This window comes from Podarcis erhardii (genome assembly GCF_964252035.2).
Source record: "Podarcis erhardii genome assembly, chromosome: Z".
NCBI lineage: Eukaryota > Metazoa > Chordata > Lepidosauria > Squamata > Lacertidae > Podarcis > Podarcis erhardii.
In genome coordinates, this window is record NC_138504.1 from 42,319,731 (window position 1) to 42,345,199 (window position 25,469).

General features: G+C 45.1%; 2 protein-coding genes across 11 annotated transcripts in view; one reads left to right on the plus strand and one right to left on the minus strand.

Annotated features, from left to right (window-relative positions):
- SLC31A2 (solute carrier family 31 member 2) overlaps positions 1 to 25,469 on the minus strand; it is an 833,895-nt gene that overhangs the window by 370,564 nt on the left and 437,862 nt on the right. The gene's annotated exons all lie outside the window — the stretch shown is intronic.
- CACNA1B (calcium voltage-gated channel subunit alpha1 B) overlaps positions 1 to 25,469 on the plus strand; it is a 327,842-nt gene that overhangs the window by 160,507 nt on the left and 141,866 nt on the right. For 7 of the 9 annotated variants that reach the window (XM_081847405.1, XM_081847407.1, XM_081847400.1 and 4 more), the window contains exons 8-11: positions 5,517 to 5,632; positions 16,550 to 16,606; positions 17,918 to 17,992; positions 24,154 to 24,243. In XM_081847405.1, the coding sequence (XP_081703531.1) occupies positions 5,517 to 5,632; positions 16,550 to 16,606; positions 17,918 to 17,992; positions 24,154 to 24,243 (338 nt within the window). The remainder of the gene's footprint in view (positions 1 to 5,516; positions 5,633 to 16,549; positions 16,607 to 17,917; positions 17,993 to 24,153; positions 24,244 to 25,469) is intronic. The other 2 variants (XM_081847403.1, XM_081847404.1) reach the window with 1 other exon arrangement.

A 25,469-nucleotide genomic window follows, 5' to 3' on the forward strand; every position in this document is an offset into this window, starting at 1 on the left:
TGAGAAATGTCCCTATTTCATCTGAGGAATGTTAGGGGGGTTGGGAATTTCCTCCACCACCGGCTCTGCACCCCCATTTGGGGCTCTAAGCCCTTTTTTTTAATCTAGTGCCCCTGCCTTATTTCACCCCCCCCCTTCGCCCTGCCATGCTTGTCTCTGTGCCATTGGGAGATGTTGTGTCATTAACATATATCAGCAGAGTAGAACTATGTCTCTCTTCTTGGACACCGTTCTACAGGCAGCAACAATAGGTTCCAAATTTAGCATCTTGCAAAACTCATCCATCTCTTTTGGCCTGCTTTAGTGTCCCCACCTGGAGAATTTATTTCAGCTCAACACCTGCTTCATTTGCCAGTTCTGAATGAGCAAGGGGCGGGCGGGTGTGTGTGTGGTGTGTGTGTGCGAGATCTGGCAAATGAGTCTTGCTGGATTTGTGCTACTGGCAGGGACACCTTGTACTCTTCTCCCTTTGAGGCCAATTCACAGGTCAAGTAACAGTTTGGCAAGGAAAGATGCCAGCAGAGGCTGCTCCATTAGGGCAAAAAGGGCACTCCTGTATCAGTCCCTGGGTGCCTTCAGCCACCCCCCACCTGTCTGCCTTCTCATTTACAACCAGTCCAGAGTGTAACTCTGCCTGTCAGCTTCTTCCTCTTTAGTCTCAGCATTGCCCCTTTGGAACTCATCAGGGAGGAGGATGGAGGACAAAACTGGAATTTGTTGCCTCTGTTTGTCACTGGCTCTGGTGTTGCCTAATCTGGGCTCCTTGTCCTACCAGTCCAGTGGGCAGCAGCCACCATGGAAAGACCCACAAGTGAGTCCTGTTACAAAATATAGCACTCTCCCTAACACCTGACAGGGTTCTAGTCACCCATTCCTTCTTGGATACTCCATTCCACACACCCATGTTTTCCCATTTTCCTTTTCCAACTGATACTCAACATTTCATATCATTTTCTCCTTCTTATGTTTTTTTTATTGGAGGGTTATTTTATAAGGTTTCCTTTCAAGCTTTCATCCCCTATAGTGATTATTTTAAAATTGTGCTTCTGCCTCCCTGGCATTTAGGGAATGGTTGCAGCTCAGCAGCAGAGCATCTGCTCTGCATGCAGAAGGCCCCAGTTTCTGTCCCTGGCATCTCCACATAGGACTGGAATCGCCCCCTGCCTGAATCACTGGAGAGTCACTGCAGTCAGTGTTGACAATACAGCAATGCCTCCATGAACGTCTGCCTTGTCTAGCATCCATTCCGGCAAACGTCCGCAGCAAACCTGGAAGTACTGGAACGGGTTACTTCCAGGTTTGCCGCATGTGCAGAACTGCTACATTGTGCTTCATGCATGCGCAGAAGCACAAACCGCTCTGCGTGTGTGCGCAGACGCAGCACTTTGCCCTGTGTCCTTTTCGGCTAGCGGCTAGGGCTCTGGAACAGATCTCAGCTGCAAAATGAGGTACGACTACTGAATCAGAAGGACCCAATGGTCTAGTTCAGAATAAGGCACTTTCTTATGTTACTCTGTGTGTGGTGGTACCTTTCTCACAGTGGCCCAACTTGGGCACTCACTGCCTGAGTTTGCTGTTAGAGGGCAGGGCATGACGACTTAGTCTTCTGTTTTCTCCCACAAGACATACTTCAAGTTTGACCCCTTGGATCATACCTGGGGCCTGTCTAGCTGCCTGATGACCTGCCTCTCTGTCTGGGTCTACTTCTCTGTTCCCCACTATTTGCCCTTTGGAATATTTGCTTGGCAATAGGCTGCAAAGTATTTACTTGGCAACACTTTCTGGCTTGGAATCTATGGGCATGCTCAGGAATGATGTGGCCTACTCTGAAAATGAGGAACATTTGGACGCCACACTCCACAAGCCTGCCTTCCAGAATCCATTTTATATTGGGCCCAAGTCCCTCCAGAGTCTAGGCCAAGCTGAAATGGATTTGTTTTGGCCTGTGCTTCCCTTGAGCCCCGAAGCTTGCTGCTTATTAAAAGCTTAAATTTTCAAAAGGAACCCAAGGCATCTAACAAATCCAAATGTCACACAATACAGTGGTACCTCTGGTTGCTAACGGGATCCGTTCCGGAGCCCCGTTCGTAACATGAGCAGAACACAACCCATGTCTGCGTGTGCACGGGTCACGATTTGCTGCTTCTGCGCATACGCATGACATCATTTTGGGTTTCTGCACATGCACGAGCAGCGAAACCCGGAAGTAACCCTTTCCGGTACTTCTGGGTCGCCGCAGGACACAACCTGAAAAGATTTAACCTGAAGCAAACCTAACAAGAGGTATGACTGTATTAAAATATATTGCGGTCCACCTCTCTAGCCCTAGTTGGAAGATCTGAAAATGGACATTAAAGAAAATAACCACCTGCATCAGAAATCAGTGGAAAAAAGAAAGTCAGCCAAAGTATTTTTTTTTTAAAGCCACCTAACAATTTAGTGACGGGCCTTAGAGACACCTCCCTTGGCCAGGCATTTTGCAGGATGGGGCCACCACAAAAAAAGCCCTGGCCCCAGTTACCACCAGCCATGTTTCACAGAGGGATCCTGGCTTTTAATGATAGCCCTCTCCTCCATGCATTTGTTTAACCCTCTTTTAAAGCCGCCCCAGTTTGTGGCCATCACTGCTTCCCATGGGAGTGGATTTCGTAGGTTAACTATGCTCTGTGTGAAGAAGGACAATCTTTGATCTCTCCCGAATCTTCCAACATTCAACTTCATCGGGTGTCCACAAGTTCTAGCGTTAATGAGAGGGGGAGAAAAACTTTTTCGCTGTGCAATTTCTCCATGTCATGCATAAGTTTATACATTGTATCCAGTGCTCCCCCTCCCCCCAAAAATAGGTGCTGTTTCTCACCATGAAGTTATTACAGTAAGTGACACACTTTTTAACAGCAACAAAAAGAGATGCTGGTACTGTGCACTCTTGAGTATCCCCTGGAAAATAAAATCACTGCTTGTATCATGTTACATCTTAATCACCTTTTCTGTAAACCTCATAGTGCAGCCACACTGTCCCCTTGATGCTGCCCTTTTCTGAACCTTTCCCAGCTGCACAATATCCTTTTTGATGCGAGGTGACCAGAACTCTACACAGTATTCCAAATGTGGTTGCACCATAGATTTGTATAATGGCATTATGATAGCGGCAGTTTTATTTTCAATTTCTTTCCTAATGAGTCATAGAATCATAGAACTGTAGAGTTGGAAGGAACCCCAAATGTCATCTAGTCCAGCCCCATTCTGTGCAGGAATCACAGCTAAAGGATCTCTGACAGATGACCATCCAACCTTAGGGGAAACAATTATTGGGGGGAGGGGTAACAGAGGCAGGGTTCCACTCTTAAAACACATCTTAAGTGCTTTTTAAACATGTGTTTCTGGATTTCCATTAACAAACCTCCCTGGAAATGGGACAGGACTGAATTACTCCCACCCCCTCTGAAAACAGTACTGTTTTTGAAAACCAGTTTAAGCCATTTTTATGGTAAGTTTATATATTGCTTTGAGATATATGTAAAAGGTACTTGTAAAGGGACCCCTGACCATTAGGTCCAGTCGCGGACAACTCTGGGGTTGCGGCGCTCATCTTGCTTTATTGGCCGAGGGAGCCTGCGTACAGCTTCCAGGTCATGTGGCCAGCATGACTAAGCCACTTCTGGCGAGCCAGAGCAGCGCACGGAAACGCCGTTTACCTTCCCGCTGGAGTGGTACCTATTTATCTACTTGCACTTTGACATGCTTTCAAACTGCTGGGTGGGCAGGAGCTGGGACTGAGCAACGGGAGCTCACCCCGTCGTGGGGATTCGAACCGCCAACCTTCTGATCAGCAAGTCCTAAAAGGTTATAAATGAATGAATCTGGCATACTGGTTAGAATGCTGGACTAGGACCTGGGAGGCTGTGGTTCAAATCCACCCCTCCTCCCAGTATGAAGATCACTAGGTGACCTTGGGCCAATTACTCTCGGCCTAACCTACCTCACAAGGTTGTTGTGAGGATAAAATGGGGAGGAAGTAGAGTTGCATGCACCCCCTTGAGCTCTTTAGAGGAAAGTTTGGATAGAAATGTAATAATAAATACTTATAATGTGGTTTTAGTGGGTCCATCCATTCCTTTGGAGAGGTGTAGCTGCAACTATTGACCTTTCCCTGTCTACCTGCCACAGTCCTGTCCCCGTCACCTGATTTATAGCAGGTAATGCAGGTCACTGGCACAAGAAAGACATCTCCCCCTTAACCAGGCAAATTCAGTATGCAGGGATTTGCTCCTTCCTAGCTGTCAGATCCCTTTCCTCTTCTCAACGGAAAATCAAAGCTGAGTGATGGAGCCACCATCTGAAGCACTGAACCAGAAGGGAGGGCATTCATTTTAAGAGAGTGAGAATGAGAGAAAGAAATGCTTGCTGAATGCCAAGTTGGGTGTTTAATGCTCAAGAGGCAATGCTGCCTTGTACCCTGAGCCGAGGGCCAGGGGTTAAAGGAAAGGGGAGGTGGGAGACAGGTAAACATGGGGCCAGGAAGTGCTGGTTGCCATTAACAGAGTGTTGTGGGGTCGCTTGGAACACTTTGGAGCTGCTTGGGTGCAAACCCTCCAGGCTAAATGGAAGTGACAGTTTTGACAGGAACAAGGAAGACCATGATTAACACCCCTCCTACCTGCACACATACAATGGATGCATGTATATGTGTTTGGATCATAGGCTCAGGACAGGAGCCGCAAGAATGACAGTTGAGAGTAGTTGTCAACTGGCCTCTGCAAAATAGGGGCTAATGATTTTAGGGTGGGTATTTGGAAAGCAGTTTCCTCCACAATGTGTGGTGTAGCAATTGCAGTACCCTGTGAGTGGGATCTGGCCACACTGGATGCAACGTGGGAAATATGTGAGCATGGATCCTTCTGCCTCTTCTGCATTGTAGCCTCCAGCTAAAAATATAAGTAGACCCTGCTGAATCAGGCCAAAGGCCTATCTACTCCAACATCTTGTTCTTGCAGTGGCCAGCCAGTTGCCTCTGGGAAACTCTTAAGCAGAACCTGAGTGCAACAGCGCTCTCCCCACTTGCAATTCCCGCAATTGGCAATCAGAGGCATACCGCCTTTGAGAGTGGAGGAAGAACCATAGAACCATGCTGGCTCCGTTTGCACAGAGTTAGACCCATGAGACTAAGTGCATGGCAGCTGGTACATGCCAGCCATGTGTCTGAGCCCGGGGGGGGGGGGGGGAGGGCAGTGACGGAGGCTTTCCATGCATCCTCTGTGTTTGGGCAGGGATATCAAGCAGTCTTTGAAGTATCCTAGACTCAAGTCATTGTGGACTTTATAAATTTATGCAAGAACCTTGAACTTTGCCCAGTAATATATGGGCATCTAATGCAAGCTTTTAAGCCCTAGGCTGATGTGCTGCTGATAGCCTCTCCCCATCCAGAGCGTAGCTGTTGGAATAGTCCCCTGGAAATCTGCTGGGAAACTCAAATATGGGCAAGAGTTGTATTGTTTTGTCCATTTCCTTCCCTGCAGTGAGTTTGCCAAAGAACGAGAGAGAGTTGAGAACAGGAGGGCCTTCCTGAAGCTCCGGAGACAGCAGCAGATTGAAAGAGAACTCAATGGCTATTTGGAGTGGATCTTTAAGGCAGGTAAGGAATCAAGGGTCTCTGGCTGTTTTGTGTTGGGAGGCGGGAAAATACATAAGAGCAACCCTCCCCATCTATGCTGTGGGTCCTTTCCCCTAAAAATCCCCTGAAGTGCAGCTTATAAAGGAAACCAACAAACCACATCATAAAATGAACAAAGTCACATTTATCAGTGAATTAGATGATGTGCACTAATTCAGAACTCGATCTGACCCAGCGAGCCCAAATGAATACAAATTTAAAAGTTGACTTCAGCTCCCCCATCAATGTCCCCTCTATTTTCCTCCCTCCTTTGTTGCTCCCAATAAAACAACTTTTCCAGCTTTCATCCCTTCTCCCTATTAATAAATAAACATAATCCATATCTCTTCTTCTCTGTCTGAAAGTCTCAGAAGCCATCAATATGTTACACGCTGTGGTCCATCCTGTCCCTTTCACTGTTCTTTTTTCCAGCTTCACGCTTCAAAGGGGGGTAGGGTGATGTAATCTCAACAAAATCTATATCTCCTCTCCATTCTCCCCCCTAAACTAATAAATCTCCCTGCAGTCCATCCTGCCGATGCTCAGTTCCATTACCTCCAACTCCCCAGTTTACTCTCTTCAGAGTGTGTAACAGACAGTCCATCCAGTTGTTACATATCTTTTTTACCTTTACTATTTTTATTTCACAATACGAAGTTCCAGGGGTGGTCAAAATCCCTCAAAAGTCCCTCAAGGTTGTTACTGTCTGTCACCTTTTAGGCAAAGTCCTTAGTTATAAAATAAATCCATCGCAAAGAGGTATCTTTAAAGTCCACTCTTCCTGAAGACTTTACATTCCATTGCTTTAGGGGAGGGTAGATAACACAGATCCCAAGGAAAAAACATGACTTAAAATATTGCCGACCCCTTGCCTTTCAGCATTCAAGCAAAGCAGAAATTAGTGTCTTTCATTCTTTCCAAACAGATGATTTTCTCCTGCAACATAAATCAGGATCTGACTATCGTAGAAATCTCAATTTATTTCTGGTGTCATGCAGCCGCTGGGTTGGGTAATATCTCTTGTCACATGATGAGGCAGGAGCAGAGATTTCTGGGAAGTGGGTTGCCATATCTCCAGTTTTTTCTCCTGCCTTGTTGAGAGCAGTCAGCCTTTTGTTTGCTCCACACAACTCACAGCAACTCTTCCCAGTTGATCTTGCCCCAATGAGGCAGTTGTGAGAACTGAAGGTCCACACCTCCCATTCTCTAAGGACCACCCCCCGGTTCCTTCCCCAGCAGCCTAAGACTCTTGTTGTCTCTTGTTCTTCCGCCCTCTTCATTCCTCTGTGTGTTCTGGGAGACCGGGGGGGGGGGGGAGCTGGTCACAGCAGGAGGGGGAGACTCCCTGGATTCTTCAGCAGCCTGCCTCATCTCTGTTTCCTGGTCCCTCTCCTCCCTGCCTATGAGTCTAGACCGCTCTCTGCCTCATCCTCTTTCTGCTCACTAAACCTTGTTGCTTCTTCAGCTTCTGACATCTCCCAGTCTGCTCCTCTTCTCCCTCTGACCACACATTGCCGTCCCACCACCAATTCCCTGGGTTCCCTTGGGGGTTCCCCAGCTGCTGCCTCCTTCCACTCCCCTGCATCCAGCCCATCCATGACACCACACTTGCGTGAAGTCAACATCTCCTCCACCCTTTCCATGTCTCTTCTGGTTCTGGGTGACAAAGGTTCTGGGTGGCTTGTCACCACAGGAGGGGGAAGACACCTGTGACTCTCCACCAGTCTGATTCATCTCTGCCTCTTGGTCCCCCTCATCCCATCCTCCTACTTCTGATTCTGGACTCTCTGCCACCGACTCTCCCAACTCACTAAGCCCTGTTACCTCTTCAGCTTCTGATACCTCCTCCAAGTCGTCTCCTTCTTCTCCCTCTGACCATTCATCTTTCCCCACTATCACTCCCTTAGCTCTGAGCCTTCTTCCCTTGGGGGTTCTTCAGCTGGTTCCTCCCACCATTCCCCTGTTTCCAACCAGTCCATGACATCCACCTTCCTTCTTCCCAGGACATGCCTCTCACCACCCTTACTTTACCACCTCCTTGAGTGTTTCTGTCTAGCTAGAACATGGCCTTGGACACTGATAATACCTCTTGCCTGTCTGGATGGAGGAGAGAAAGAGGTAAATTAACATTTGTTACTCCACCCCCCTTTTGCTTCTAGCTCCACCCAATACTACTACGTGGCTCCCAGTAGGCTTCCCATAACAGAACAAGGCCCACAGGCTGAATAAGATCACCCAACCCTGCTGTACAGCCCAATTAGTTCTGCCCTTTCTTTCCATTGTTGTGTCTGTATATTTGTATATAAGGGACTTTCTAGCTCCATTCAGATCAAAAGCAGGTGGAGGGGTGCATATGGAATGGTTGGGCTATTGGAGCAAATGTCAGTTTATATATTAAGTGGTCCTTGGAAATGGGCAGCTTAGGACAGCCTTCCTGATTGCTGTTGCTCAATGAGAACTGCTTATAATTAGCAAACCTCAGTTTATCTCTGCATGACAACTCTACAGTTTCCCGGCATTCAGGAAAAAGAGCCATTCATTTTATATTCACCATTCATAAAATGTACCTTTGGTTTGTTGATAGCTCTGGCTCTGTTTCCAGCTCAGAGTAATAGCCACTACCGCAAGTGCTTTATAATTTATATGGCAGTGTTTGAGGGGTTTCTGTTTGGGATGTGTGTTTTTTGTGTTTTTTATTGCAATGTAATTTTTAGTCTTGGTTGGGTTGGGTTTGTCCTTAGATCAGCCAGGCTGCAAGGTGGGTTGCCGGTAGCCCTTTTTTGAAGATGAGGGTGTGAGACTGAAATAAAGTAAGATGGGGTCATGAGATGAGCCCTGCTGGATCTGGCCAAATGCCCATCAAGTCCAGCATGCTGTTTTCGCAGTGGCCAGGCAGGTGCCCTAGTGGGAAGCCTGCAAGTGTAACCTGAGTTCAACAGCACTCTCCCCACTTGCGATTCCCAACAACTGGCAGTTAGAGGCATACTGCCTCTGACGGTGAAAGCAGAACATATACACCGTGGCTAAGATGCACACACTAGTCTCAGCTAGGGCCAGGGCCTTTTCAGTACTGGCCCCGACTTGGTGGAACGCCCTGTCACAAGAGACTAAGGCCCTGCGGGGATTGACATTTTTCCGCAGGGCCTGCAAGACAGAGCTGTTCCGTCTGGCCTTTGGTTTGGACTCAGTCTGACCCTTATGTTTCCCTCCTCTTATGGTTTTCATCTAGGGGCTACTATTAAAATGGGGCTGCATTTTAAATTGTATTTTAACCTGTATTTTAAATTGGTCCCCCCCCCATTATGTTTTTATTGTAATTTTACTGGTGTTAGCCGCCCTGAGCCCAGCTCTGGCCAGGGAGGGTGGGGTATAAATAAAAATTTATTTATTTTTTATTATTACAGCTTGCCTTGCTAGGTCAGTCAGGAAATTTTATTGTATTTTACTGGGTGGTAGAGGATTGACCTGAAGCCCATCTAAAGAGGGAGCCACGTCAGTGTTAACAGTGAGGGGAACTGCTAATGCTGACACTGTGCACAGTGAAAAAGAAAATGGGGTCAGCTCCCTATGGCATCATCAACATTTTACCCACACATGCATCCACTGGGGCCTTCCCTGCTGCAAACGTGCCACCTCCCTGCTTGAAATTAGACTTACCGTATTTTTCGCTCTATAAGACGCACCAAACTATAAGACGCACCTAGTTTTTGGAGGAGGAAAACAAGAAAAAAATATTCTGAATCTCAGAAGCCAGAACAGCAAGAGGGATCGCTGCGCAGCGAAAGCCGCAATCCCTCTTGCTGTTCTGGCTTCTGGGATAGCTGCGCAGCCTGCATTCGCTCCATAAGACGCACACACACATTTCCCCTTACTTTTTAGGAGGGAAAAAGTGAGTCTTATAGAGCAAAAAATACGGTAATAAGAAGCATTCCTTTGTAGCCAGCGAAACTGCTTGAGGTCATTGTATGGTGCTCATAGTTTGCAGAAATGTTCACAGGCCCGAAAGAATTGATGACTCTGGTCCTGGAGTCTTGTATCCTGAAGTTAAATAGTTGACTCCAGTTAGTATGATGCAGTGATTCAAGTGCTAGACTAGGTACCTGGGACACCAGGGTCCAAATCCCCACTTGGTCATGAAGCTCACTGGGTCAGTCACTGCTTCTCAGCCTAATCTACCTCTCAGGATTGTTAAAACAAAACAAATTCCTTCCAGTAGCACCTTAAAGACCAACTAAGTCAGTTCTTGGTATGAGCTTTCGTGTGCATGCACACTTCTTCAGATACACTGAAACAGAAGTTTCCAGACCCTTCTATATAGTGAGAAGGTGGGGAGGGGTATTACTCAGAAGGGTGGTGGGAATGGGTGATTGGCAGATAGCTGTGATGAGCCTGTTGACGACTCTTAACGACTGCAATAGGTCTTACAGGAAAAAGCAAGGGGTGAAAAATGGCTTTGTCATGTATAATGAGATAAGAATCCAAGGTCTTTGTTCAGACCAGGTTTTTCCATGGTTTTGAGTTTGGTGATAAGTTGTAATTCAGCAGTTTCTCTTTCCAGTCTATTTCTGAAATTCCTTTGTAGTAAAACAGCTACTTTGAGATCTTGTATAGAATGTCCTGGGAGATTGAAATGTTCTCCTACTGGTTTCTCTGTCTTGTGATTCCTGATGTCCGATTTATGTCCGTTTATTCTTTGGCGTAAGGTCTGGCCTGTTTGTCCAATATAGAGAGCTAACCCTAACCCTAACCCTAACCCTAAATACAACAGCAACAACGGAACTATTATTATTAGTATTAGTATTAGTATCAGTATTAGTATTAAATAAATAACAATAATGATAATAGAAGTAAATGACTATGCAGCTGACAGTTCTATGAGCACAACAGAACCTCCTTCTCCCCTCTCCTTCCCCCATCCCAAATTTGCTCTAGAGGGTTGGCGGGTATGTGTGGAACCCTGACTAAATTTGGGAGGAGTGCACCAGTGGAGGGGGGGAGGAAACATTCTGTTGCACCTATGGAACTCTGATTCCTTATTGTCAATATCTGTATCTTCTTCTTAGCTGTTTCACATCTGGCTCATCTTCCCAGATACTCTCCATCAACAAGCCCTTCTGAATGAGTCTCCGGTCCTGCATCCATACAAGGGCAGTCCAGGGAGCCATGGGACGGTTCCTTGCTGTCCTTCACACAGACCCAATAGTTTTTGAAGTGTGGCTTCCATTAAATTGGACTTAGAGTGGGCCAAACACTTCTCCTGATCCTGATAGTGGCTTTCCTTTTTATATGGAAAAATAATAATATTAAGGGCCTTTGGGTTTGGGAGTTTGTTGCGGAAGTGGCACTCTGACAAGTACTGCCTAATGTTGATTCTGCACCTGTACAGGGTCAGTCCTTCGGGTCCTACACTTTGGAACTCCCCAACCATTGATATGACACAGGCATTATCACCAGCTGCTGCTTTCTCTCTTCCTAATCATCGCTGCCCCTTGCTTGCCAGGGAAAGAGACAATGAGCAAGCAGGCAGTGGCATCTAGTGTCAGAGCATTCCATGCTGGCACCCAGGGCAGGTGCACTTGTGCCAGAGTGTGTGCAGGGTGCACTGTGGGGGCAGGACATGACACTGGAGTACACCCCCCCCCCCCGCTCACTGGAGTTAAGCGGGGTCTTGATGCACTGCCTTCTCAGTGGGAAGCCCAGCTGGCCAAGTTGGCCAACATCACGCTGTTTTGAGGGGCACATCCATGGCACCCTGTACACCCAGCACTGCTTTGCAAGTCTTGCAAAAGCGGTGTGGAATTGGCAATGTGCATGCCTGTTACGTTCTTCTCAAGCCATCACCCAACTAGAGGGCAGCCATGGAACAGGGCATGGGCACCCTGCCCTGTTTGGTCCTCCTCACCTATCCTCCAGCTGGAGGGCACTGTGAGAAGGAAGCAATAACTCACAATGCCCTGCAAGCCCAACACTCACAAAAGTGGTACAGGGCTGGCAGGGCACATGCCAGCTAGGGGGCAGTGTGAAAAGGACACAGCAGCTCCTGGTGCCCTGCCAGTTTATTACACTTAGTGTAAAGGTAAAGGGACCCCTAACCATTAGGTCCAGTTGCGGACGACTCTGGGGTTGCGGCACTCAACTTGCTTTACTGGCCAAGGGAGCCGGCGTACAACTTCTGGGTCATGTGGCCAGCATGACTAAGCCACTTCTGGAGAACCAGAGCAGCGCACGGAAACACCGTTTACCTTCCCGCCGGAGCGCTACCTATTTATCTACTTGCACTTTGTGCTTTCGAACTGCTAGGTTGGCAGGAGCAGGGACCGAGCAACGGGAGCTCACCCTGTCGCGGGGATTCGAACCGCCGACCTTCTGATTGGGAAGTCCTAGGCTCTGTGGTTTAACCCACAGTGCCACCTGCATCCCTTACTCTTAGTGTATAAAGTGCTAAACCAACCAGGATCAGGTTAACTGAATCACCTGATTTTTGTCTCACTAGGCAGTTCATGGTAAGGCAGAATATTGAGCCAAACGGCACAGGGTCCCATCAATGAGATGCCATCTTAGGTTCTACAATGGAAGAGAGGTGGGATATAAATGAAGCAAATCAGTAATATTCTGGGAAGAAGTTTCAGCTGCCTCTTCCCATCTTCAATAGGGTGGCAGGTGGTGGAAGATGAATGAACAGGATTATAATTGTGCTACCATAAGAATTACAAAGAACCTCCAGGGCATGTTGACTGAATCTATAGAAAACAAACTTACTTCCCCTACAACCTGCCTTTACTAAACCCCAAACTGTTGTGATGAATTTCAGAGCATCCCTCTTGTCTAGAAATTCCTCACCACCACCCAATGATGTTTTGAAGACAAGGCCATATGACATTTAGCTGAAGGAGGGATTATTTTCAGGAGACCTAAAAGGTTTATAGTTCAAACTGAGTTGTGTTCTAATTCCTTTCCGAGTCTCTTCCTTTGGCACATGCTTTCAGTACTGAGGGTGCATTGATGGTGATAAGAACAACAATAATTAAGGTAATTCCCTTTTCTCCCAGAATTGGTGGCCTATGACACGTCTCACCTAACTTTTTTGTCGGGTTTGAACAGCTGCTGAATTCACATTGAAGGCTGTGTGGAGCAGTGGCTATGCTTCATGAAGGGTACTTGGCCACAAACAAGCCAGAGATAACTGGATAGGCATACGGAATACTTAATTAGTTAGAGTAATTGTTATATGGAATTAAAATTAGGCCACAACTTTATTAAACTTCTGAATGTAGGAAGACCTTGGCTTAGGCATTGGGCGTGTATCCCTCCCAGCCCCCCAGCTGGGGGGAACTGGGGCTCATCAGGGTAAATGGGATATGGGGGTGCTCTGCGAGACATAAGTGTAGCAGGCAGCCAAGCCCATATCCCCACACGCAGGGTAGTTTACGGATGACTTTTCAGTGTGTGGCCAGTGACACCCATATATATAACCCCTTTCAAGGGGACCCTGAAATCGCCGCTCTGTGGGGGGGGGTGAGTTACCACTTCACACACACACCCCATATAGGGAAGAAAAGACTAAAGGATTCCACCCAAGGCCATAACCGCCAAAGTTGTGACGAATTGCTACGAGGAACACAAAACCTGCCAATGCAGGAAAATTTCTTCCTGGTCCTTCAACAGCAACCAGTCAAAGACCTAAACAGGAAGAAAAGGTTAACCTGCAAACAAGAAACATTAAACAGAGGGAGGGTAGGGAGGGTGAATCTCCAGAACCGACTGCCTGGCTATTGTCGGCTCTACCCCTTTTTAATAAATGGGGCTGGCCCCACCTCCCAGCAAGAGACTTGATTACTGAGGCTGGGCGTGAACCTCCAAAGATTAACATGGAGAGGCAAGCCAGCCGCTGTTTGCCAGTAAGCTCCCTGGGAACTGTAGCATCATGCGCAAACCCACAAAGGGCACCCACAATGTAAAGTGTGAATGCTCATTAATATAAATATCAGAATACAACATAAATCACCATAATGCTGACGTACGTGACTGTGCGACCTGGGTGCTTGCTCCGGCTACTATGCAGGTGCTCAGAGCTGATGGGCAACTTCCAAGCCCATGAACAGAAAAACATCAGAAGAGCCCAGCTGCACCAGACCAAAGGCCCGTATAGCTTTCTCTTCTCAAAGTGGTTACCTAAGTGCCCTGATGGGAAGCCCCTCAAGCAGAACCTGAGCACAATGGAACTCTGCCCACCTGCGACTCCCAGCAACTGGTTTTCCCAATATATCTGCTCTGGCAGGGGGATGTGGTGTGACACAGCAACGAACATAATCAGACACAGGCACTACTCCACCTCTTTCTGCACATGCATGCTTCTGTTGCCCCATGATTTCCCCATGAAAACAGCAGGAAAGTTCCGTATGCCAGTATACCACCCCAAATTTCATCACTTGACATGATTTTCCAGATTAAGGAGGCTCTAAGTGGATTTTTATTCTGGAATCGGATGACACAGAAATGAGTGCTCAACAGACACTATATTGCATTAATTTTCCAGAAGTGGCTTTTATGTCATCTGAGAGCTCAAATATAATGTGGATATTAACAGCTAGGGAAATGTCGGGGAAATGGAATAAGCTTCTGTGTGAATGCAGCCCTGGTCTTCAGTCTTAGGGTTCTTTATCTTTAAACTGCACTTGGACATTCAAACAGAGGACTCTTTCAAACAGAAGACTGGCCTGTATCAACCCTTCTCTTCAAAGAGAGGCTTCTGCTCTGTAAGGCAGGACAGTCTGTGCTCCGTTACACCCCCCACCGCCAGATTTACTATGGATTTAGAAAATAATAATCATTGGCTATATTTTAGCTTTTTCGTTTGACACATATGCCCCCCGCTTTTTTAATGACACTGCTGTTGTTTTGTCTGGAGAGAAATCCACTAGTCCAATCTTTCCCCAGGCATTCAGTGTCCTTTGTTCCCAACATTTAATCTAAAATGTTGCTGCTGAGTCAATCTCTAAGAATTTAAAGATGCAAACAAATGAGATGAAATCTCTACATCCTTCCTTCCTAGAAAAAGGACACAAGCCTTAGAAATACAGAATAAGCATAGTTATGACCTGAGAGAAACCCATAATCTTGCATTAATCAGAGCTCAGGGCAAAAGGGGGTGATGTTCAGAAGTCACTGTGTACATCTAGCAGTAGCACTTGATGATGTGGGAAGGCAACACCAACTGGGTGGCTTTAAAACAGGATTGAACAAATTGATAGAGGGTTACACTATCAATAGCTAGTAGGCATGATGGCTATTCAGAGTCGGCGACACTATGCACCTGGTGACCAGGTTCTAGGAATCACGGGTGGGGAGAGGCAGTGGTGTAGTGTGGGTTGCCAGCACCTGGGGCCACATGGAGGGGCTAGGTGGGAGGGAAGGAAATGGACAGAGCACGCACATGCATTCAACTGCCTAACAGCATCTGCGTCACCCATGAGATCACAGACACAGAAATAATTAAAAAAGAGTTGTTCCATTGTCTGGAGAGGTCACTTCCTGGTTCTCATGGAGATGCCATTTTCAATGGAGCCCAGTAACGCAAGTGCGCAGCTGTAATGAGGCAGCACCAGGTGTTGAAATTTTACGACTCTAGTAATTTTGCATCGGGGGCAACCACCTGTCTGTCTCCCACGCTGCGCCACTGGGGAGAGGGCTGTTGCCACCAGAGTTTGGTTGTGAGTATCTCATATGGATCTTGTTAGGCACACTGAAAACAGAAATGATGTAACTCATTTGACAGGCATGAGGAATCCACGGAACACCACATTTTACTGGACTGTGGCTCCTATAATCCCTGACCATGGATGGAAAGATCTATCAGTTTTGTCTTTCACATTTTTCTCATTTTTCCTATCTTAAATTTGGTTGTCCACATTTTTGTGGCATTTTTTTTTTAAAATAAAAAAATCCTCATGCCATAAAAATTCACCAGTGTTTTAGTGCAAATGTCTCCAGATATGCGCACTTTTATATGCTGTTTTGACTACTTTGCAAATTTTAGCAAGTCATTCCCCACAATGCATTGCATCTTTATGTGCTATTTTCACCAATATATTAGTTCTTATGGAAACTTTCCCCTGATACATGGATTTTCATAAAACTTTGGTTGGTGAACTGCATAGTAAAATGGATGTTTTAGATAAGATTCCTGCGTTTCAGTGGGTTGGATTAGATGACCCTCGGGGTCTCTTCCAACTCTACAATTCTATGATTCAATGAAAATTTTAAAGCTGTGTTACAGTTTACATATCATTTGCAGAAATGTAAATTTGATTCACATTTTCAACTGTAAAACATACTTTTATATCTTATACATTTTTTTACTTCCATCAATCACATCTGAAAATTTTCTAATCTTTTCCTCTTAATTTACATTTCTTACTTCACTTTTACTTTTAAATATCATAACTAATGTCTCTTCTTTATCTTCTTTGCAATATTTCATATATCCCTCCTTACAAAACTTCTTGCAGTCCTACTAGCGTAATTTGTTGATTACAATTGCTCTTCAAGTAGTTCACATATTTATTCCAATCTTCTGTGAATCTCTGGTCCTGCAGGTTTCGAATCCTTCCTGTCGTCTTATCCAATTCTGTGTAGTCATTAACTTTGATCTGATTCAGCGTTAAATGGGTTGGGAATCAAATATCTCCCTCCTCTCCTATCCCTGGCCATTGGCCATGCTGACTGGGGCTGATGGGAGTTGGAGTCCAACAACATCCGGAGGACCAAAGCTTCCAGATCCCTGCCATTGGGGAAGAGTGATAGTTGTTGAGCTGACTTTTGATATTCCTGACTAAGCAGGGTATATATTTTTTGAAAGTGTGTGCACTTTTGTTTTTACTGTTCTTTCTCTGTTTCCAGAGGAGGTGATGCTAGCAGAAGAAGACAAGAATGCTGAAGAGAAGTCACCCCTTGATGGTAGGTTGCTTTGTGGTGCTTTTGGCTTCTTTTGCATAAGGTTTGTATGCTCTGTGTGTGTCTCAGTGGCTTTTCATGAAACAAAAAAGGGTGGATGCTGTGTTTGTTGCCTGGAAGTGCAATAAAATAGTCCATTTCAGCTTCTCTCTGTTTCTCATTCAGCAACCCCCCATCACAGATTCAATTCACCACATTTTCGCAGCAATTTGTGGTTTTTTTTTTTTAAAAAAAGACTTATAATACCCCCCCCAGCATTTTAGTGTGAGTTTCTCAAAACGAACAAATTTTCACAAGCCATTTTCCCAGATATAATGCGCTTTTTGTAGGCTATTTTCACAAATGTGTGCATTCTTATGCACACTATGCATTTAGTGTATGTTATTTTCAAGAAAACATACACCCTTAGGCACACTTTACCCTAAGATAATGCATTTGTGCTCACTTTGCTTGGTAAGAGAACTGCATTGCAAAATTTAGAGAAAGGGCAGATTTTGAAGGACAGCTGTGTTTCAGTTCACTTAATGGTTCGTGAAGTGCAAATTAGGCACTTTCTCATTAGGTGCAAATTAGTGCAAATTAGGCACTTTCTCAAACTCAGATTTCTCCTCGCATCCCAAGCTGGATGTCCCAAGAGGCATTTGATGCAGCAGCAGTCAGGCTTGCTATGCTGGTGTTCCCAACTGCCAACCCCGAAAACTTGAAGGATGGATAACAATATTTGAATATAATGTGGACCTGTCAGTGACACAGAATCTGTAGTCCATCTCAGGATTCCTTGACATATGTATTCAGGCACTGAGATGCAGACACCTGTGCATTGTGCATTTGCTGTGGGGAATTCTGGTCTAGCTGTAGGAGAGGCATAGGTCGCACCCACAGCATAGAAGCATAGAATTGTAGAGTTAGAAGGAACCCCAAGGGTCATCTAGTCCAACCCCCTGCAAGGCATTTAGAGCATTCACTATACATTTAGAGTTATCCCTGTACAGTCCCAGGCAGCCATATTTACTTTTACCATTTCCCCAAGATAGAGAATCTCAAAGCTTTGGTGCTGTGGATGTAGTCCAGCAACATCTCTGTGCTTCTGTTGCTTCTGAAGCCCCTCCAAGATAACTGGGAACTGTCTCCTTGCTGCTCTTGGCATCTGGCTCATAAGATGTTAGAATTCACTAAAGTTCCATTAAAAGACTTTTCCCTCTTCCTTTTCTGACTGTCTTTCCTCCTCTCGTGTCTCCTCTTCCTCTTCCCTGCTGTCTCCCTTTCCTCTGTTGCTGTTCCCTTCTCCCCTTTTCTCCTCCTGTTCACTGTCAGGGAGGGCCACTTCTGAAGGCCCAATCCTGCGAGGCATGGCAGTGGTGGAGATTAGCGGCGGAGGCACCTATAACAGTGAGTGGACGGCAACTTGTCAGGGTTCTAGAGGGCATCAGTTGTGGCTTTAAGCTCCTGAGCACTATAGGTCATTCACACCTAGCTAGTAACATCATTGGTCTGGCTGATCAGTGACGAATCAGCAAAGAGTTCATCTTGAATGAGGATGACTGTGGGCCAGATTACATGAGACTTGGATAGCGCAGTTTTGTCCTTCAATTCAGGGTTATGGTTCACAAATTTCCAGTGTGGAGTGATCAGGGTCCTGGGATGGGTAATAGTCCTTTAATGTTCCATTCCCCCCACTGTGGTCCTGATCTAGATTGGGATCACCTGCAGTTACATTGCCCCCAAAACTCCCATTGAAACCAATGAGTGGGACCGATCAAGATTAGTACTTCAGTGTAAGGCAAGAATGGGGGACCTGCGGCCCTCCAGATATTTATTTATTTATTCATAAAAATATTTATATACTACGATTAATAGAGGGGGGAAACAGAGTGAAAAATCATAAAGAAAAATCATATAAAATTGTTAAAATCAGAAATCAGCTAAATACAATGAGAAGATGTATTCTTAATGGCCTGCATAAGCCTCTGACAAAATAAAAACATTTTCATTGGGCACATTAAAGTTGATGCAAAACACTACTAAACCTTAGGTTACGTAAATACAATCCTGGTAACAACACACACAACGTAACAGGCTTCTTTTTGACTATGCAACTTCTATTCCAAACACAATTCAACATGTAATATCTCACAAAATGTAATTCCATAGATCAACACATGATGCAAACAGAACATAGCAAGAGAAATTAAAGTCCAATGGATGGTCAGGAGATAAAGTCCATTCAGTTCCTAAATTGGCATATCGGCAATAACCACAATATGGTATGCTTATTTTATGATGTTCCATCATAAGATAAGCAGCATATCGCTGCTTTGAGGATTCTTATGTTCCTTGTATGTAGATATGGGTAATTTTGTTCCATCAGTTGAACTTATTTTGTTCCATGTTTCTGTCGTACAACAATATGAGTTTGCACGGCTGATGAAGCACAGTTGGGCGAAACAAGGTATTATCTCGGAATCCTTGTTGTGCCATACCTTCAGGTTTTCCATCTGATTCTCTTGATATGTTCTGTTTGCATCATGTGTTTGTCTATGGAATTACACTTTGTAAGATATGTTGATTTGTGTTTGAAATAGAAGTTACATAGTCAAAAACATCCTGTTACATCGTGTGTGTTGTTACCATGTTAAAGTTGAAACAAAAGGTGCCTGCTAAATCTTAGTACTGAGCCAATGACACTAAAGACTCAGTTTCTTGTTATCAAATGAGCCTCACCAACTCAGGGAACAACCAGTGATGCTTCAGCAGTTTATCTCAATGATTGAGGTTGGATATGAGGGTTCAGGAGGTCACTGAGATACACTGGACCTATGTTATTCAGGACTTTGTAGATTACTACAAAGACCCTGAACCTGGCTCAGAAGTAGATGGGTAAACAGTGCAGATGTTTTAATAATGGTGTTACCTGTTGTTGGCCAGGTGGCCTCATCAGGTGTCTTATCATGGCATCTGGACCAGCTGGAGCTTCCAAGCCAGGCCCAGGGGGTGCCCCACATAGAGTGCATCGCAGCTATCCTGCCTCAAGGTTACCAAAAGAAGGACTACAGTGGTCAGGCGATTCCTGTCCAAGAATGGCTGTAGCTGCTGAACCAGAGTTAGTAAAGAGTTAGTGCAGATTTTGCTGGACTGCAAATCCCATCAGCATGGCCAGAGTTCAGCAATAAGGGAAGCTGTATTCCAGCAACATTGGAAGACCACAGGTTCTCCATCCCTGTCCTACACTAAAGTACCTACCAGTCTGGATTGGGCCTCTCATGCTGGCAGTTGTGTGTGTGTGTGTGTGTGTGTGTGTGTGTGTAAGTTTGATGAGCAAGTCTGACCCATGTGGCCTTTTGGGGCAAGATTGCTGGTATCTCAAAGGGGTCTGAATCAGAGACTGAATCTCAGAAGCCTTGTTTTTTTAAAAAAATCTCTGGCTCTAACCTGGAGCTGGATGTCAACCTGACCTTCCACGGAATGAAGACTTGGAGGAGCAGGGAGAGTCCTCCTTCACCAGGGCTGCCTCAAGAAGATACTCTTGAGGAGACCTTGAGGTGGGTCCCAACAGAAGAGCCCCCCTCAGAGGATCACGCCCCTGGATCATGTTTGGATTGGATTCATATCAGTTTTCAATGTTTGATGTTTCTTTGGCTTGGCTTGGCTTCTATGGATTCTTCTACTGTTGCTTGGTAATATTGGGTGTGAGGCCTTAACCACAGTGGCCTCCACAGCTGGGCTGCCAACCCTGTGTCCCTCCATATGATGCTGGACTACAACTTCCACCATCTCCTGCCCATTGGCCTTCCTAGCAGGGGCTGATGGGAGTCGAAGTCCAATCACTTCTGGAGGGTCAGGGAAGGAGAAAACACAGGCACTCCACATGTTACTGGACTGTAGCCCTAGAGAGCATGGTCAATGGTTTGGGAGGATTGGAGTTGGAGCCCAGAACCATCTGGAGGACCACATGCTCCCCATCCCTACTGTAGGTGAAACTAGAAATGGGCTTGACTAGGAACATAAAAAGAGCTCTGTAGGATGAAACCTAAGGTCCTTCTCATCCAGTATCCTGTTTCCAAGAGTGGCCAGCTACATGCTTCTGGCAGTCCTACAAATAGGACATGCATGCAATATCGCTTCTGTATGGTTGCCTCCCAGTAGCAGGCTTCTGATATACTGCCTGACCATGGAGGGTCTTTAGAGTCATCATGGCAAATAGCCATTGACAGACTTCTCTTCCTTCATAAAGTTGTCAAACCTCCCCATTGAGCAACTTGAGAGCAAAGATAAAAGCCACTTGAAGGCAATGGGCCACTTCTATATTTTGCAACAGCAAATTCCATAAATCTGTTTTGCGTTGTGAAGAAGGAGTTCATTTGATTCACTTTGTTTTGTCCTGAAATTACTGCCAGTCATATTCACTGGGGAAAGCTTATGGGGAGACACAGGAGAGAACTCCCTTTAGATGTCATGTAGGAGATGAGCCTGTTGTCTTTGTCCATGGAGTTTTCTTGGCAGGGATACTGGAGTGGCTTGCCGGTTCCTGCTCCAGGTGGATCACGTTTGGTCAAAACTCTCCACTATGACCTGTCCATCTTGGGTGGCCCTGCACAGCATAGCTCATAGCTTCTCTGAGTTATTCAAGCCCCTTCACCACGGCAAGGCAGTGATCCATGAAGACAGGAGTGCCTGGCGTGCTCTGGTCCATGGGGTCACAAAGAGTCGGACACGACTAAATGACTAAACAACAACAAGGAGATGAGCAGGCTTATTGTTCTCTGATGTTCTGGGGAGCAAGACTTTTGGATGAAAATTGTAGGGAAGTAGACCATGCCCAAAAAGTAGGGGGAAATGTTTTCATGGGATGAGCTGTTTGACAGGAGGTCTACCTCAGGAGGTGGTGGGCTCACATTTGCTTGCAGCATTTTAAGCAAGGGCTGCACAATCATCAGTCAGCGATGCAGTAGTTGCACCCTGCATTGCAGATCCTGAATTGAATGGAAGGGCTGAACTTGAAGACGTCTCTTCCAATTCAGTAGTTCTATGATGCACTATGAGTTGCAGTGCTATGACAGAGGTAGAAGTACTGTACATATCTTTCTCTATTTTCTTCTCACCAAGCATACCCTGCATAGCCATCATCTACATAAACAAAAAAATACTTCTGCCTTTTATAAGAACATTAGATGTTTAAATCACCTGTTCAGGTTTCTACACAATCATCATTACTGAATATGTGGACAAATAACATGAAAGCCTGTCACTCTAAATAACTTTTAATATGGATGCAAGTTGCAGCTAGCATTTCAATAGTCTACTCATGGAGAACTTTGCAAAATCTTTGTGGTATAAGAACTTATGGATTTGTGCTGTTTCCCTTTGATGCACTCTGTCTTCTAGCTCTTATAACAATATCAAAGTAAGTTCTAATTCTTTCTGTTGCACATGCCTCAAATCCTCCTTGTGAATTCATCATGCTATAATATTTCTTTAAATAGTCCAAAAAAGGCTTCCATTCTTCCACAAAGCTGTCATCATTAGGTTCCCTTAATTCAGCTGTTATCTTTTCCATTTCTGCATAGTCCATCTTATAAGTTCTGCTTATCCATTCTTCTTTTGTAGAAGTTTCTTGTAGGAGCATATAGAATCCTTGCTGCTTTCATAGTGTACATAAACAATCATCTTTTTTGGGACTTGTGTTCTTCTAATCCCACCCAAAAGAAAGCTTCAGGGTTTTTTTTTGGGGGGGGGGTATAATCACTTAAACATCTTTTTAATCTTATTATATATCATCTTCCAAAATACCCTTTCTTTCCTACAATTCCACCACATATGAAAAAAGGATCCTTCAGCCTTTTTGCATTTCCAACAGTTATTAGAAACCTTCTTATATGTTTTAGCCCAGTTACTAGTTCTTAAATACCATCTATATATCATTTTAATATAATTCTCTTCTATAGCATATCATAAATTTTTAATTTGTTTTTCACAACTTTCCCCACACATTTGTTTCTATGTTATGTCCTAAATCCCTGGCCCATTGTATCATTACTGGTGTATTGCATCCTTCTAACTCATTTAGTTTTCTGGTGAGATTTTAATTTTAAAATTTCATAATACGGTAAAATAAAGGCTATCAAAAATACAAATAGAATAAATGGAATATGGCATCTTCTCTTAGTATTTCATAGCCTTTGCCACCCACAGAGGACAGTAACTCCTCCCAGCTTACCTGGGATCTTTCCTTGTTTTCCCAGCCTGAACCAGGGAGACCATCATTTCCCTGTCTCTCACCTAGGGTCCTCCATCAGCCATCTACAATCCCTGGACCTTGATAAAGGCCCCATATATAGGACCCCAAAGAAAGAAGAGAAACAAAGAAGAGAGACAGAGAAAGATAGTAAAGAACAATGAGGAGAGCGAGCGAGAAATACAATAGAAAAAGAAACATTACAAAAAGAAAACTTCAGATTTTCCATAAAAGAAATAAAAAAGGGTTATTTAAGATATTCAGTTCATGCTAGCGTCCATCTTCCCCCTTTCTGCTAAACAATATTTGTTTTAAGTCAAGGTGTCTGAGGTTCATTTCTTTTCCCCATGAAAAGTCCAAGATGAGTTCCCGAATTGTTATTACTATTGGTAAATGTCAACCATATTTTTTTCCTTTTGATTTACCTCTTGTCCAATTTTAATTGTAGACTCAGTTTATCAGAAAGAGGTTTATAATAGGGGCAATAGCAGAGACAACACCATGCATGTCTTTGCTCTCTGTTTCACCACTTCCCCCGCGTTAGCTGTCCCCAGAGTTTGCCCCATTTCCACATCAATTTCCAGCTTGTTATTTTTGGTTTTTGTTAAAAAGAAGCCCGTCCAGAATAATACAGTGCATTTGTGTGTGAATGCACTTTTCACTCATGCACACTTTTTTGTGTGATTTTTTTTTTGGGGGGGGAATAGAAGACACTGGAAAATTTGGAGGAGCAGAGGTAGATAGAACTCATTCATAATGACCAGTACTCATAGGCAGCCTGATCTCACAAGTTCATTTTCCTTGTTGCATAGAAAGTCCCTAAGGAATGATGGATTTTTCTATATTTTGAGTGGTTCTTGTTTTACCTGTAAGCTGCCTTGAATTCAGTCAAAGGAAAAGGCAGGATATATATTAACAACAACAACTCTTTCAAAGGCATCCAACATCTTGTGGGAGCAAACTCTATAGGTTAAGCTGGCATTTCACTGACCCTGTATGTCTGGTAAAGGAAGAAGTAATGTGTGATGCATCTGCAAGGCTGCCCACCCTCTCTTTACATTTTAAGATGTTCATGGGCAGATGGAGAAGGCTGAGCATAGCTGAAAGGCTACCTAAATTATGACCCCTGGCACAAGAATCTGTGAGGGACACTGTTGGCTGATTGATTTCTAATGGCTTAGTGGTGTGTGGCTGTTCTGGCCTCCAGGTGGAGAGGCAATTTGGGTCTCTAAGCTTGTGTGAGTTGGGAGGGTTTATCTGTTGCTGGATGCTAACCACATTTTCTTGTCTTTTTCCCTCCCTACCCCTTTTGCATTAGTGCTGAAAAGAGCCACAATCAAGAAGAGCAAAAATGACCTAATCCATGCTGAAGAAGGGGAGGACCACTTCACAGATGTTTGTTCTGTTGGTAAGTTTATGGTTTAATATACCACGGTGTTGTTGTGGTGGTGGTGGTGGTTGTTGTTGTTGTTGTTGTTGTTATTATTATTATTATTATTATTATTATTATTATTATTATTATTATATAAATTGTCTCATGAAACAACAAAGCCAGGTAACCTCATGAGAATGTGGTGAAGCCTAAAGAGAACCCAAGGAAGTAGATTGAACCTGCAATCTTAGTCTCATAAGTGGGCAGAGTTTGCTACTGAATTGACCAATGGCATTCCACCTTGTTAATGGGAGATGGGTGTTGTGTAGGCTTCTTTTGAGTTCCATCATAAAATGTAACCATCTTAGAGCAGGGATGTAGAATCTCCAGCCCATGGGTCAATCTTGGCCTGTCCAGGGATCAAATTTTCCCCAAACCACGCACATTTGCCTATCAGCTGACATTACTGTAAGGGTGCAATCCTAACTATGCCAATAGCCTGGTAGTAGAGCATCTGATTTCATGCAGAAGGTTGCAAGTTCAATCTCTGGCATCTCCAGACACGGCTGGGAGAGACTATCTTTCTAAAACCCCTGGAAAGCCACTGCCAGTTAGTGTAGGGTTGCCATATTTTGAAGATAAGAACCAAACAAAACATATGCCTACAGATCTAGGGCATGCTGTGACTTTAAACAATTCAGAGGAAATCTGGTGGGTTTCCTCCTTGCCCTGCTTGCACAAACGTCCCCTCCCAGCTCCTCACTCATTCCCCGCCCCATCCTGCTTTCTTCTTCCCCCTCTCCTTTTTCAGCTGTTCTCTCCCCTCTCCAACCCCCTCCCTTGCGCTCTGGTGTCGAAGTGGAGGCTGCGAAGGTCTCCCTTTAAGAGGGAGCCGGCAATGACAAATTGTTGAAATTTACACCCCAACTTTACCAGTGCCTCCCGGCTGCTGCAAGAGCCACGTCTCTCTCCCCCTCCAGCCTTTGTTTTCCACCATCCTGTCCAGTTTGCACCCTGATCTGCCCGATCTCCCACCCAGATCACCAACCTTGCAATCAATTAGGTGGTTGCTGCAGAGCCTACCATACTGCTGCCAGCGCTGTAGCTGCAGCTTGCAAGCTTGCAAGCTGCTGCCTCAGCTGCTGGAGCTTCCCTGGCAACTTCAGCACCTGCCTATGATAAAGCTGCACAGCTCTCTAAAGCAGCAGCAGTGCTGCTGCCAGGTGCCGGGTGCCCCCTCTTCATCTGGAGCAGCCACCGCG